This window comes from Vigna unguiculata, chromosome 10 (genome assembly GCF_004118075.2).
Source record: "Vigna unguiculata cultivar IT97K-499-35 chromosome 10, ASM411807v1, whole genome shotgun sequence".
Taxonomy (NCBI): domain Eukaryota; kingdom Viridiplantae; phylum Streptophyta; class Magnoliopsida; order Fabales; family Fabaceae; genus Vigna; species Vigna unguiculata.
The window spans coordinates 33,253,117-33,268,730 of record NC_040288.1 but is presented as its reverse complement, the minus strand read 5'-3'; the positions used below and the strand labels follow the sequence as shown (position 1 = coordinate 33,268,730).

At 33.8% G+C, this 15,614-nt stretch overlaps 1 protein-coding gene across 5 annotated transcripts; it reads right to left on the bottom strand.

Moving 5' to 3' along the window:
* Positions 1–542: 542 nt before the first annotated feature.
* On the bottom strand, positions 543–12,511 carry LOC114167291 (DEAD-box ATP-dependent RNA helicase 13). 5 transcript variants are annotated; one of them, XM_028052339.1, is made up of 16 exons: positions 12,262–12,511; positions 11,774–12,046; positions 11,408–11,586; positions 11,142–11,324; positions 10,288–10,464; positions 9,416–9,807; positions 8,855–9,035; positions 6,109–6,231; positions 5,920–6,036; positions 5,653–5,757; positions 5,117–5,257; positions 4,957–5,022; positions 4,109–4,267; positions 2,534–2,615; positions 2,338–2,419; positions 543–718 (listed from the first exon to the last, which is right to left on the bottom strand). In XM_028052339.1, exons 1-15 carry the CDS (start codon positions 12,437–12,439, stop codon positions 2,364–2,366), a joined length of 2,412 nt encoding a protein of 803 aa, XP_027908140.1. In that variant the 5' UTR covers positions 12,440–12,511; the 3' UTR covers positions 543–718; positions 2,338–2,363. The 5 variants fall into 5 exon arrangements, with proteins under 5 accessions (XP_027908140.1, XP_027908141.1, XP_027908142.1 ...); XM_028052340.1 differs by lacking the exon at positions 543–718 and adding an exon at positions 1,156–1,174; XM_028052341.1 differs by lacking the exon at positions 543–718 and adding an exon at positions 2,002–2,202.
* Between the last annotated feature and the right edge of the window lie 3,103 nt (positions 12,512–15,614).

Here is a 15,614-nt window from a genome sequence, read left to right as displayed (position 1 = left end):
TTTGAATTTAGGCATATGAATGATGGCGAAAACAGAGGTAAAAAATGGAATGATAACATGTTGATACAATAACCGGTCCAAGCTTTTATTAACACAAAAATTAATAGCACCGATTTCTTGACAATTTGACAAGTTGTGGAAATCTTTAAGAGATTTCCTTTTTTTTTTTTGTTAACAATATTTCTTTTCTTAACTTATAACGATATTTTGATTTTGATTTTTATCTTAAATTTGATCTTGTTAGATCTTTATACTTAAAAAATTTATGCATACAACTTTTTTCTTCAGTTAACTAATTATTAATTTGAGAAACGACAAATAATATTAGATGCAATCCATATTTTGACGTAATAGGATCAAAGTTTAAGATGAAAAAAAAATCATATTATAATTTAGGACAATAAAATATAATTAACATTTTTTTTTCGATCTTAAAGACATCCATCAAAGCAACCTCAAGCATTAGAGGTCATGGTTGTGATTAACTCATAAATTGATGTCTAATAAATTACATATATTCCCAATTGCAGAAGGCATTATGTGAATCAGGAAAAAACGCACCATTGTTATAACCATTATATGCTCTTAGTCATATATGTCTAACATGAATTGGTTTTAAAGAAAGTATTTCCGTATCCTCCATTCAACCAAAATCCTGAAATTCGTCCACTGATCCCACCTCATCATCATTTATTTATTTTGTCCTTCAACTTTTACCCTAAATCATCAAAGGCAACTCAATTCGTGCTAATACAAAGAAGGGTTTATTAAATACAACATTTTTTAATGCGAACAAGTAAAACCCTTTTGTCTAAAAGAACAATATAGGTTAATCTTCGTAGGACAACTTTCCAAAATACAATTATGGTTTATAATATGAGCAAAACAGATATATAAACTTATAATACAAGTACAGGCAGTATGAGAATGTTTTTCTTCTCAATTGGTGCCCTGGAGGATTGAATGGAAGAAGTAATTGGGAATCCTCTAGGGGAATGATTTGAGGGTTGGTAATGCTATAATTTCAGCTTTATAGGGGTTTTTAATGCTACCCTTTCTGATAAGAGCTGCCAAGGTAGTCTCTTCAAGGCTCTAAAGATGCCTTTACCTTATAATAGACTACATTTTCAGGATGAAAGTGTTCGCCATGTTCCCTTTTTCAACCTACTTGAACCTAAAATAGATCATCGGGCAATAGAGAAATTAAAAGGCCATGGGAGAAATCACTTATTTCAAGAAGAGCACTTCTTCCTGAACCCTTTTTTCTTCCTGCACCTCCATATAATATTTTAACCCATCTTACCCCGAATAAAAATATATTAAAAATTTTAAATTTCTTTCATTTTTTTCTCATCCATCACCAATTTCATCTTCACAAAACTATTTTTGGATTAACCAATCCGAAATGTACTCCCGAGTCCGCGAGTGTATACCAATTATCCAATCCAGCATGTAAATTTATATACTGGATTGAGTAATCCAGTATACACTTCCAGATCTTGTAATGCATATGGATTGGCCAATCTGAATTTGCATGCATTTTTGGTTTTTTATTTAGGTTTGATATGTGTGGGTTGTTATGCATGTCCCAAAGCCTATAGTATGTTCATGTCGAGAAATATAGACTCTATTGCTTCCAAGTGATGAAGGAACAACTATAGAGATAATGTATGTGCAACTAGCATTCGAACAAATTCCCCCACATGTTCAACTGGCGTAACAAAATGGATAAATAATAATTTTGAAAGAGGTTATCATTATACTTCTTTTAGGTCTTAATCAAAAGATAAAAAAAATCTCCTCAACTATAGAATTCAAGAAGCCAAAGCAAAATCTAACAAAAGTATCAAACTTAAAACCTACACAACATACTCGTGTTATCCCTATGATATTTGTTTGAAATGCCAAAGAATTTAACAAGATAAAATCTCAAACCAAATTATTAGATTTATCATGTTGTGATACCAATGTACATTTAAAACTTCAACTGAATAGATGTGAACATGACATAATTGTATATTTGATTGGCAAGGAAAGAGAAGCTAAATATGCCCCTTTGCTAGTCTTTCTCCCTAGCCAAAATTACCTACCTAGATTTGTTGTTCAAAATATTCAGCATTTGCTTAAAGAAGAGTAAAAACATTAGGCCAAATTCCGAGCTATGCTAACCCCCCGAAGGTCCCAAGAGTCTGTGCCAGCAATCTAGTCAGAGCGAAAATGGGTTTCCATTGAAATAATATAAACTCAATCACATGATCACATCCACTACGCGATGCAGGATATTGTACTAAATATATTCAACAACTTATGAAAATTTTGGTTGGAGCAAAATTTTACCTAATGGCTCAGTTATGTATACAATTCTATTCATCCCCGTATTTTAGCTTTTTCTTTTGCTTTCTACGCTGATCACGCAAACCTGGAACAACAATGCCAGAATTTTTAGTGTTTTCACTAACGTGAAGCATAAACGTTAATCAGGGAAATTAATAACTAATTTAGTAAGGAAAAGACATTTAAGATTAAAACTCACGTTTTTTCTCCTCTTTTCGCTTCCTTTTTAAATTCTCCACATTTCTCTGTTTTCCGGCAAAATCCTTGATATCCATTCGCACCTGCGAGGAAAAAGGGTGATGAGTAAAATTTCAATCAAGTCATATGATAGTGTGATTTGAAGATTTGTTTTAGGGCTTAGTAATTAGCTCTAGTCCATGTTTTTGTCAGTTACAAGCTGGTGTGATGCCTTTAATTTTCCAGTGCCTTTAAATTTCAATCAAGTTACTGTTTATGCCAAGTACGGATTACTCTTCGCCTATTTGCACTTGGCAACCAAATCGGAATGCCATGACACAGACAACACGGATGCAAAATTTGTTTTGTGACCAAGTAATATCTAGTGTCAGCATCCAAATGCGTGCCAAGACAGTGACCTCCAAATCACTATTGTTAAAGAGCAGGAAATTAAAAAAAAAAAAGAAAAAGAAAGGAGTAATTAGTCTCCCTATGGTTTTTGCAGCATCGAATATTAGAAAACACATTTTAGAAACTCTAGTTTTGCACTACCTTGAGTGTGAAGCAGGAAGGAGAAGAATCGCTCATCATCACTTTCATCTTCACAAGGTTTCTAGTATTCATATTTAGTTTAAGTCCTCTTTACGAGGGGAATGAAGTTATTTGGTTATTGATAATGTTTTAACCTTGATTGAATTATTCTATATACATTTTCCCTTGTTTTGGCTATGTTTTGGACTTCACAGGTAGTTTCACCAAAGGAAGTTGTTCATAACATAGGGTAATTCAAATAGTAATTTATCTATTATGAAGTCTCGGATCATAATCAACTAATCAAGTGAAATAGGACCCTATTGTTTTTATCTTTATTAACGCCTTCTTAATGTTCGTTTAAATTCCTAAATGAAAAATTCCAAAAAGATGTAATCTTTCAAAATTGCATTTTTATGATTTGAGCTTCCTTCATACCAAACATAAACGTCTGTAGATAGTTGTTCCACTTAGGAAGTGGTACTTAAACATAAATAATACCTAAGGAAAATACTTAGTACTAATAATTTTACTATACACACAACTTTAAGCAGTTACAAATTTCCATATATTAACAAGGGGCAAAAGGATAAACAAAACGAACAAAAATATTAGCTCAATCTTAATGTAAGCTGAACATTATACTACTATAAATAAATTCCATACGTTTCTGACCCAAGAAGCTAGAGTCCACTCTTACAAATAACGAGTTAAATTTGGATTAACTAGCAATATAGAACTGCTATGCACTATCATCAAACTATACGCTACAACGTTATAGGGGTGGGTTCATTGGATAGTTGTTACCAAAGTCAAACTATTTTAATGATTTGGGTGTAAATACATGATCAAGTCAAATCAAATTCTGTGTACATCTACCATGCTTCCTAGAATTAACCACTTTAGAAGAGCATTTCTCATATCCAAGAGTATGAAAAGATAGCCAAATGAATCCTGAGCTTAGACATCAGGCAAGCAAATCTCATTTGTTGTCAGAATTTCAACATCCACAACATAGCTCAATGCAAATTGCTAGTGTATGAAAAATGTTAAAATATTAGTATACCTCTTCGCCAGCACTTCGAAGAGCTTGAAGTGCATCCATGCAATCTTGACCAATCACAACCAATTTTCCCTTTTTGCCTAGAGTAGAACCTTGGTGATCACTTAGTTTTTGCCTTGCTAACTGTTGCAATTGCTCCTGCATGAGGGGTGTGACACCAGACTGGGAAGAGAGTAATACATTAGAGTCTTAACCTAAATCCTTCAAGGTAAAAGTTGAAAGAAAAAGAAACTATGGAAAAACATGTTCAAAATAATGTCTAAACAATTTTAAAATATTAAGGATATATGACATCAGTGAACATGCCAACCTTAGGCATTATCCGATTTTAAAGTCCCAACAATCCTTTTTCATTATAAAGAAGTATTAAACCTATACAAGTTGTGTACAGATAAGGTAACAAGTGGACTGGTACTTAGAATATAATTATGATTTTTTAAGACACTGGAACTTATATGGGCCAGGGCCACATCCTAGTAGCATGGTAGAAGTTTTTTTTTAAGTCCTTGGTAAATTGCATCTTCCAACAATTTGCAACTTCACCCATATTACTAGAAGTTGAACTAAAACATAAGATCAATAGTATATATATATATATATATATATATATATATATATATATATATATATATATATATATATATATATATATATATATATATATATATATATATATATATAGATAGATAGATAGATATCTGCAATGCATTATAAAATTTTAAAATCAATATCCTTATGCTCACTACCTCCTCCTGCCTTCCCGTTGCACCAGCCAGTCAATCACTGTGCTACTTCTAAATAATATAAAAAAGCAAGTGCATAATGAAATAAAAACAAAATAAGAATAATACCCCTGCTAAATACCGATGTGAAAATGATTTTGATTGTAATGGGCGAGAAATCAGCATATTGAGCTCCTGCAATTTGTGGGATTTATAAAGCATTAAATAATTTGGAACTCGTGGGGATAACAAGTATACATAATTTCAATTTTTCAGGTGAATTTCAAACCTCCTGCAATTTTTTCAATTGTCTAGAACTAGCTTTCATTTGCTTATGTTTGTTCACTTGCTCCTCTTCACTGTCATAATTTTCAGTAACTAATTCAACTGCACTAGCATTCCGATCAAACCAGCTTTTCTCCGCCTTTACCTACAATAAGAAAAATAAAGATAGAAAAGGATAAAATTCCTAACATGAAAAATAGACAAGGATATAACCTGATAAATCTACAACTATACTCATCATAGATTCAATATAGAGGGAATGTAAAAAAAGAGGTAACAAAGAAAAACATAAAGTTAACTGTTTAACCTGGAAAAGTAATGACATATAAGAAAATATGCCGGAGGGTAATTGAATTCAAAATCAATTTCAATCATACAAAAACGAAAAATTCAAATATAAGAAAATATGCCGGAGGGTAATTGAATTCATACAAAAACGAAAAATTCAAAGGTAACTTAATTTGTTCAAGTAACTAACAGGAGTTGCATGAATAAAGTCTGAACACTAATCAGCATGAATTTAGGTGTGAATCACTATACCTGGGAATCCTTCCTTGTTATCTTGTCTATTTGTCGTGCAAGAGACAGTCTTTTTAGGACCTCTGGCATGTAAGAGTTCTCTAAAGGAAACCGCTGAAAGTTATCCTGTACATATATGACCAAGACCATGAAACAGCATGAATTACTGACTTATTTCACATAAAGAATATTTAAATTTATTTCATTTTCTTCAAAAACATATCTTATCTAATTTCATGAACTGTTTAATGTCTCTACTATAGATGCTTGAATTAAACCAAAAGGCACCTTAGAAAATGATTTGCACAGTGAAGCAAACTTGGACGTATCTCTTGGTGATATTAAAGCAATGCTACAACCTTCAGCGGAGGCCCTGGCTGTTCTTCCACTTCTATGAACATAAACCTAAAAATAAGAAACAAGTTTGAGATATCACATATATAAATATAAGAATCAAAGAAACAAAGTATTGCATACCTCTGCTGAATGTGGAAGCTGATAGTGGACAACAGTTCTAACACCAGGAATATCAAGACCCCTGGCAGCAACATCTGTAGCAACAAGTATGCCATTTTCATTTTCCCGAAAGCGATCAATGGCCTACATTAAACCAGCATGCAGACAACAACAAAATGGTGAGGGAAATAAAACGCAATATTCAATTAAATGGATAAATTACTCAGTAATAAGATAATTAATGTAATCACAATTTCAAGCATCTGAGTGTCATGCCCCATGAAAGGAGAGACAAATTAGATCCACACAATACACATATGGATGGATAATACACACTCAAGATACGAATAACTAGGTTCACTTTATTTGCAGAAAAAACAAATAGGAAAATAAGTCGAAGAGCATTAGTTGATTAAATCCTCAAAACAAGAGTTTGAACTCAGGATCTTATAGTTTATTTTCTTTCATTAATCACTATCAAAGATTTCTTTGAAAATCATATGAACATACAAAGCTCTGAAGCCAAGTCTTTTTATCAGAAACCTCGCTTTAAGGAGAATCACATCATGCAATTAATTGGAACAATTGCAGTCGGATATTCTATTTTTATTACACTTCAGTATTTTTGGGATTCCTAAATAATTTTTATAATACACTATAAATAATTCTTCATGCTCTTCTCTTATGGTATCAAGAGCAGATTCTTCGTAGATAAAAACCATCACATTTAATGGACCTACAACCCCAGAAAATATTGAACAGTCTGTCATTCATAAGCCAAATAGGTACCCAATATCCGTGACTCTTGCTCTTACCTTTTTTCCTGTGCAATGATGTTTAAGAGGAATAGGATAAACACAAACGACCTTCAGCAAGAGGCCTCATATTGATCATTATATTGATGTTTGTTATGTGTTGTTCTACTTCAGAATCTATTGAAATTTGTAACCCTTGTTTAAGATGGCTTATGAAATAATTGACATTAAAGGGGTTTTGGGAATAGAGGAAGAAGAGAGAAGGAATGAAAATAAAACACTAAACTGATTTTAACCTAGATGTATTTCAATACAATAAATGCAAATAAAATCATAGGTGACCCCAGGTAAGTTGCAAAGTTGTGCTTTGGCAACCGGTTGATCATGGATTTGAATCCAGACATCCCATTTGCGTATGCAAGAGTACCGCTGCATACAATGACCCTTCAACATAGTGAGGAGCCCTTCTAGGTGAGGGGTACATTAGTTTTTCCTATACACTAATAAAATCCAGAACACAAATCCTTGTTTATGCTTCTTAGTTAAATTGTAATATAAATTAATTATGCAAACAAATCTTGATAAGGAAACACATTAACCAATCCTAAAAAAAAGGGGGAAATAGAACTAACCCTAGTGAATAATCTAACATATTATAAGACATTTTTATATATTCTACAGAATAATATTGAGGTTTTATCAGCCCTTGGGCATGTCATGTCCTAATTTAGAAGGGCTTTCAATGGTTCTAAAAACCTTGCTATCAAGGAGGCCAAACTATGTGACACTGAGAATAGTGTGCAGTCCTTCGGTACATTTAGTTGGAGCTGAATATACACCCATATTTGAAGATACTTTGCTGCTTCTCAACTTTAAAGGAGACTAGATGTGTTTCTGACCTCTTTACGGATGTGCAAATGGTTTTTATTGAAGGAAGCTTCAACTTCTGATGAGTATAATGATTCGCAAATGGTTTGACATCTGTTCTATTCTTTTAACGGTAAGTATGGGGCAAAAAGTTGAAAAAGTACACCTTTATTGCAGATACAACTTTCAACCAATGATAAAATAGAACATTGCATTCTATTGAGAAACAGAATTGTACTCGATGACTCAAAGATTATGTATGGTGCTAAGAATTCAAGAGCACAACTCTATGGCAGATGCAACATTCATCGAATGATAAAAAATAACTTTTCCTTCTATCGAGAAATAGAATGCTACCTGATGACTTAAAGCTGACCTATACTATCTAGAAGACCTTGAAGCATAGAACTGGGGTAGAATGGCAAAGGATAAGGGAGAAGATAGCCCAATCCTACAAGGAATATTCTGGCCATATTCCCATGCAATGTGAGGAGGGTTGCATAAGGTTTAAAAAGAGAAATGTTACATTCCAACTCAATGTGGGAAATCTAAACACAGCCCTCTTACCCAAGCCTAGACACTGGGTGCTCAAACATTAAGACTGGAATCGTATTAAGAACCAACCAAGCTTGAACTATTAGGTTAAGACACAAATAGTTGTATATTATAATTCTATCATGTGCCCTAACGCAAGACCACCTTGAGCATGAGGTATCCTTGATGTAGAGCTTTTGTTGTTAGAAGAATGAAGAACAATAACTTCTAGACAACCACAAAGGTTCTAATACCATTTCAGAAACTAACCAAGACTAACTCAAGACCAAAAGCTAGCTCTAGGAGGTAGGAATGCTCAAGTTTTTCAAGGAGTATTTTGGCTGTATGCCAAACCAATGTGGAGAAGATCATCAAATCTTATAACATATATTTTGATTGCATTCTAAATCAATGTGGTTAATCTCAACACACCTCTCATTCCTGGAATTTGGACATGTATGACATGATTTTAGAAAAAATCAGAATCTGCAAATGACCCCATTTCAGGACCAGATAAGCTCCAATACTGTATTATGAACCAACTATCCCATAAACTTTTAACTATTTGGATGATGAGAATGGTTTAATGTTACACTTAATGGGACACAAACCTTCAATCGTGCTCGTTGCTGCATTTGAGCATGAAGAGTCCAAACATTGATTCCAAGAATGCGTAATATGGAAGAAATATGACGTAAGGCTGCAATTGACGTGCAGAAAACTATGGTGCGACCTTGTCCATGGACAGTCAAAATATAATACAAATATGCATCTTTATCTTCTTCTTTGCATCTGTAAAAAACAATTAATGTTGATCATCAAACAAAACCGATATTTCATGTCATAGCAAACTTTACTTTTTGACTTTGTCATCAATAATAAGGTTTAGCAAAAATGCTCAACAAGAGACTTTGGAATTTAGCAGAAATGCTCAATGATAAAGTAAAACTTTATTTGCACAAGGAGGAAAAATTAGCATGTGGCCCAACAGGTTATGTAATCCAACACAACAGTAGGCTTAAAAGAAAAACAGCACCAAATTCAATAGCGAGTTCAGGCTGATAAAAAAAATAGCAAATTCAATAAAAAATAATTTTGTTATGTCACTAAAATAATATGTATTCTAAAACACTCAAGTTCTAGTTCTAGAATTTAGATATGAGTTTACATACTCAATAAATGACTCCTCAAGCTTAGCTGCTAATATAGATGGATTAGTAAGATCAATAATTGCAGCATTGGATCTCATTCCTGCACGCTCAGAAAGAGTTTCGATTGAATTCAATCCATCTGTTGATGATTGCTTTTTTTGACTTGAGCCACGTTTTAGCTTCTTGCGAAAATCAGAAGACAGTGCAACAGTCGCTGAAAAAACAAGTGTTTGTCTTTTCTTTCTTTGGTAACTAGAAACTGTAACACAACCTTTTTGTACATTTTGAGAATTATCTTCAGTGGAGATGTTGGACATGGGAAGCATATCAATTATAGACTGCAACTCCTTAAAATGACCACTTTGTACCATCCGATCAGCCTCATCAAGCACAAAGAAAGAGAGTGAATGTAACTGCAAATAAACATGGCCGACATCACAAATGACTTTCAATCAATACAATATGAAGTACATAAATGCATTTCTTTTATCAGCTTGCATCAATCCTGCAGCAGTCATGTATCAATAATGAAACAGGCATCTGTAAAAATGATATCAAACAACAACCAGCATGCAAAAGTTGTCATTAAACAGTACAATTTTTAGCTATGAATGAGCAACATATTACTCTTGGAATGATCTAGGTCATACATACTGGCATGCTTAATCATGGCTTGTAAGGATAAAAAATTGTGCAAGAGCCTATTACTTAGGGGCTCTTTGTATTCTTCTGATTTCATTATTTTTCTATTTAATCGTTCAGATAAGTATCTTATAGTTTTCTAAAGTACTTTTCCGCTAGTCAAGTATACAAGGCATTATTATTCATCGAAAAAGTTATTGATTCGCATACAGTGATACTCAAACTTCTCAATGCATGGCATTGGCAGTTACCTCAACTAGATGTTTTTCTCCAGCTGACATAAGTTCCCATAACCTCCCTGGAGTTCCAACAACAATCTCAGGCTTTGCTTTTAAAAGTCTCTCCTGCTTTTCTGCTAAAATCCCCCCAACTATAGGGGTCACCCGAACATTAATATACTTAGCAACAGCTTTCAGATGATCCGTGACCTGAAAAGGCAATTAAAAATGAGAAAGTCATTGTTAAAGGATCGGTACACCATATCTCCTCATCTTATCATGATTTTTTTCCCTGTTTAATTGGGATTAGTGAACATATTCTAAGTAACTTGGGTTTTTGTGAACATAGCAAACACATCAATACATTGTAACTTAGTTTGGTTACTATATTTCCTTATCTTTTTATCGGTGGCACTTAATTCAGCTTTCAAACATTTGAAATCCAAGATACCAGAATTTTTGTATGACCCATATTTTAATATAACCAAGAAATCTCACACCAGTTACTGCAAGTGTTCTTAACGTCTAACTCAGTATTTTTTTAATGAATCCAAATTCCAGATTACGCAATACAGTTGCCAGCGACCAGGAGGTTCCATTTTGTTATGTTCCATTAGATAACTATGACCCACCAACCCTAATAAAAGTTTATCGTAAGGATTGCTATAAGTAAATCCCATCTGAGTTACTCCTTCTAACGGACATAGAAAATGCTAAGTTAAACCATATCAGACTATTAATAAGTTTGTAACTACTACAAACTACAAACCCAACATAAAAGCTCTCACTTCTCACCTTAATTGTATAAAACAAATATATAAACCTCACTGCAACAATCAAGTATTTTTTTGACAACTATGAAAAATTGAGAAAAGCCTTGCAAGTACCTGAACTGCAAGTTCTCTAGTTGGAGCAATAATAAGAGCCCTCAAAACTCCTTTAGGAGAATACTTTCCAGGTTCTTCAACCATGTTTGCATCCTTTTCTCTCTCCTCCAAAATGCGTTGCAAAATGGGCAAACCAAACGCCAGTGTTTTACCAGATCCTGTCTCTGCAGCCCCAACAACGTCCTATCAAATGCACACAGAATAATTTTATTAAATTTTATTGGATATAAACCAAAACAGCACCCTGAAGAATAGCTTCAAACAACCTTCCCTTGATGAGCAGCAGCTGGAATGCAAGCCTTCTGTATTGGTGTTGGTTCCTTGAAGCCAAGCTTGTAAATTGCTTTCATTAGGAGAGGGTGAAGCCTCAACTCATTCCATGCATAAAATTCAGTTTCATCACTGTCCTCTTCACCGTTACCATCTTCCACATTAGCATCTAAACCTAGAAGCAGATATAACCATTAGCAAAATGCATCTTTCTTGTCTTCAATTTATAACATTGCACAAGAAACTCCCATTTCAGTAATCAACAAACTCACATTCAACCATTCTAACACATTCACGTACACACACATATATACATAGAATTTCAAATTAATTGATTAATTTGAAACTAAAGAAGAAATTACCAGCATCTGGCTGCTCAACTTTCTGGCCATCCGTAGCATCCTTCTTTTTCGTCTTCTTCTTCTTCTTCTTTTTCTTCTCTTTAGCCTTCACACTCTCGTCCAACTCAGCTTCGACCTCGTCACTACTAGCACCATCAACTCCATCTTGCTGCTGTTTCTTCACATCTTCATTCTGTATAGATTTTTTCTTCTTCGTCTTCCTCTTGCCATCTTCAGGTTCAGGAATATCCAAACCATACTCCGCCTCATCAATCTCCTCGAGCGAAAGAAACCCTGCGGAACGCAAAAACACGAACAAAATAAAATAAGCAGAAAATGGCAAACCTACAACAAACACTGTTCTTACAAGGACGCCAATGCAAACAAACTAAACATTCCGCTGAATCAGCAAGAATACAAATGCTTAAATCTCAAGTTTAGTTAATAAAATCCACACATTAAATAAAAAAAAGTAAAAAAAAAACAAAATTTTGTTTATGAGAGCAAACCTCCTTCGAGTTCGTTGGTGCCAATGAACAAGGAGAAAGCGCCATCGTCGTCGTTCTGAGGAAGAGAAGAGTTCCACGGAAGCGAGTTCAGACGCTCGAGTTCAGGATCGCTTCTTGCCACAGTGCGTTTCCGCTTCAGCTTCTTCAGAGAAGAGGTTGCTACCGCTGCTGCTTCCATGGCGCCGTGTTTTCAGTTTTTTTCCGTAGATGCGCTTATTTCCCTTCGGTGAACGAAGCCACTGTGCAACAAGCAAAGTTGGGCCCTATATCTGGTTTTCGCCTTTATTGGGCTTTATTAGTTCGTCCGCTACTATTTACACTCCCCTTCCCCTTGGAGAAAAGGATGCGTTAGTGTAAAATGTGAGTGTATTGGCATTTTTTTATCTCTAATTCGTTAAGGTTGACTCTATTATCTCTACCTGCCATTTCACTACTTTTTTTACCTCATATTTTGTTTCCTACATTTTCTTCTTCTTGCATTTTCATAAATTTCTTCTTGCAATCCCACAATTTTCTTAGTTCAAATTGTGTGCAATTTATAATATAAATTTTACATTTTTATTGAACAATTTAAAATGTATCTTTTTATTTTATATTCTGAAATATATAATTTGAAATATAATCTTTTATATTTCAGAATACATAATTAAAAAGAATAGATTGTGTATTTTAGATTGTACAATTAAAAGATAATAATTTACTTTGTCAATAAATCAATTTTTTTTATTCAATGTGATTTCTATGTAATTTTAAAAGAGATTCAATGTGATATTTTTTATTATATTGTTTAGAAGATAATAATCTAACATTTTTGTTCTTGTAGGGTAGAAATATATGTCTACAACTGATATTTTAAAAAACAGTTTTATCTCTAAGATGTGTCTTGGAAAGATCTTTCCAATACCCAAAGAGTTAGGATACTTGCAAGAATACTTAGATACTCAAATTAGATATGTGTGTAAAATAAATATGTAATAATTATTTCGTGAACATTATTATTTATAATAGTTTCATGCTAGATCGTGATCTAAGTTGACACTTTTCTTAAACCATTTAGAATTTTGTTAATTCAGCTTATTCGTTAATCCTTTTATCAATCGTACTAACCTTTATCTGAGAGTCCAACATGATTGAGATATGTCTTCCTATTATGACGGCGATGTTAGTAGTGATGTGATTTTGTCTTGGGTTAATTACATTATTTTGGTCATATATGACACAATTTTCTAATGCAGTTACTCTCCTGTTAGTGAAAAACCAACACGACAAGTGCACCGGTCACACATAGCAAGTAATAAGTATGTTATCGTTCTCTCACAAGGGACTTCTGCAACACATGACAACTCTCGCAATTCACGACTCAATTAGACACAAAGTTCACACAAACAATATGGAAACTCTTTTTGTATTTTATGAAACAGTTGGTGTGCAACAAGAAATTAACATAGTGTATTTACAATTTGTCAAGATTAGACTTCAACCATTTCATTCTCATGCATTCTAAATTATCTCAATTTCATATTCATGTTAAAATCAATTCACAAGAATACTCAAATCCTATTCCTAGAACCTTTGAGCCTATGATTACTCATCAAGTTTCAATTTCTTGAATCCTCAACAAGTGAAATCATGCATTAGTTTCAAGAATCTAAGATTACTAATGAACAAAGTTCTATTTCTAGATACAAGCATCCATTAGGTATTTAATTTCAAATCTAGATTCTAAAGATGTTTCCCAACACCTCAAGAACCACAAACAAGCCATGGGTGATTAAACCACAACAAGCATTAAGCATGGAAATCAAATACTAACATGAATTGGAAAAGCATATAAATTAACAACACAATTTTACACAAGAATTCAATGTTTTACATCTAATCTCAACAAATAGAAATTGCTCTCCATGGTGGAGAACATAGGGTTTTACAAAATTGAAAAATAAGGAAGAAATTGGAACCATAAAGTAGAAACAATCCCTCTCCCAAGGTTCTTGAATATTGCTCATGGTTCAATTGCGCCTTCCATTCACATCTCCGCCTTCAATTTCGTAGCCCATCATCCTCTCCAACCTATAAGGGGTAAAACCTCCATGGATGAAGAAGGAAACCCAAGAAGGAGAAGGGAGAGTTTCCCAACACCCCTAATAGCCTCCAAGAGTCTCTCCCAAGCACCCAAGGTGTTTCTATTCATGAAAAATGAGGAATCCCCTAATACTCTCGTAGAAACATGATTAAATAACCATATTCGCGTATTGGGGTCGATATTCTCGCCCAGCGGCTTCACACTCGCCCAGCGAGGCCTAAAATCGACGTTCTCGGATATGCAACTCGTTGGGTGAGTCACATTTTCGCCCAGCGACTCGAATACTGCAATTCTGGTCTGTCATTTTCGCCCAGCGAGCCACCAGCGAGCCCAGCGAGTGACCCTGGCGCCTAATGATCGTTTTTTTGCCTTCCAAGGGTTGTCCAAGGCAGTATATACATATAGGTCAGTCCTTTCTCCATGTTTGCAGTGCTGGACTTGATCTCGGTGCCCCTCGACATGATTATTTGTGTAAAAGTCAATCTTTCATGTCCAATCATGCTTCCTTGAGCTTTAGCTTGTTTTCTTCCACCAGAATTGCTTCCTATTGTTTTATTTCCGACACTCATAATAGAGATTAGAAGTAAAAAAACATAAAACAACTAAAATATGAAACAATGTAAAAACAACATAAACTAGAGGATTAAACAAGATAAAAGTTATGTAGGAGTTGATTTTATTCACAAAACTTAACATCAATAAAAGGTAGAAAACAAATATCATCTCCTTTACAAGTTTATTATCCAATGTCAAGGACAAGATAAAAAGCAATTAACTTACAAGAGATTATATTAAGTCTTTCTAAAAACATAGGTACCATATTGAATAAATTTTTTTAATATAAATATAAGAACTAAAAATGCTATTAAGAAAAACAAAAATAATCTGTTCAAGACATATAAACCATGTACGTGGTTGTCTCTTGTAATCAACCCTCACCATTGCACGTGCACCTCTTGTTTGTTGTTGATAAAGACAATAATATTGCAAATAGTCACTCTTTTTTTTTCTCTGAAATAATTCAGAAAAGAAACATTTTGTGTTGTATAAGAAGTGGTTTTTTATTTGGTTGAAAAGAGGAAGAGGAAAATGAAATGATAATTCATGGTCAATAATTTGGAGCAAGAATGAAGAGTGAGTGTGATAATGTCCATACCCATATGTCTGATTAACGAGTGTATGTACTAAAGACCAACATGCAGATATATATTTATTCTCATTCGTACCTTCTTCACACAGTCTTTGTCTGTGGTTAAGAAAATGTTCATTG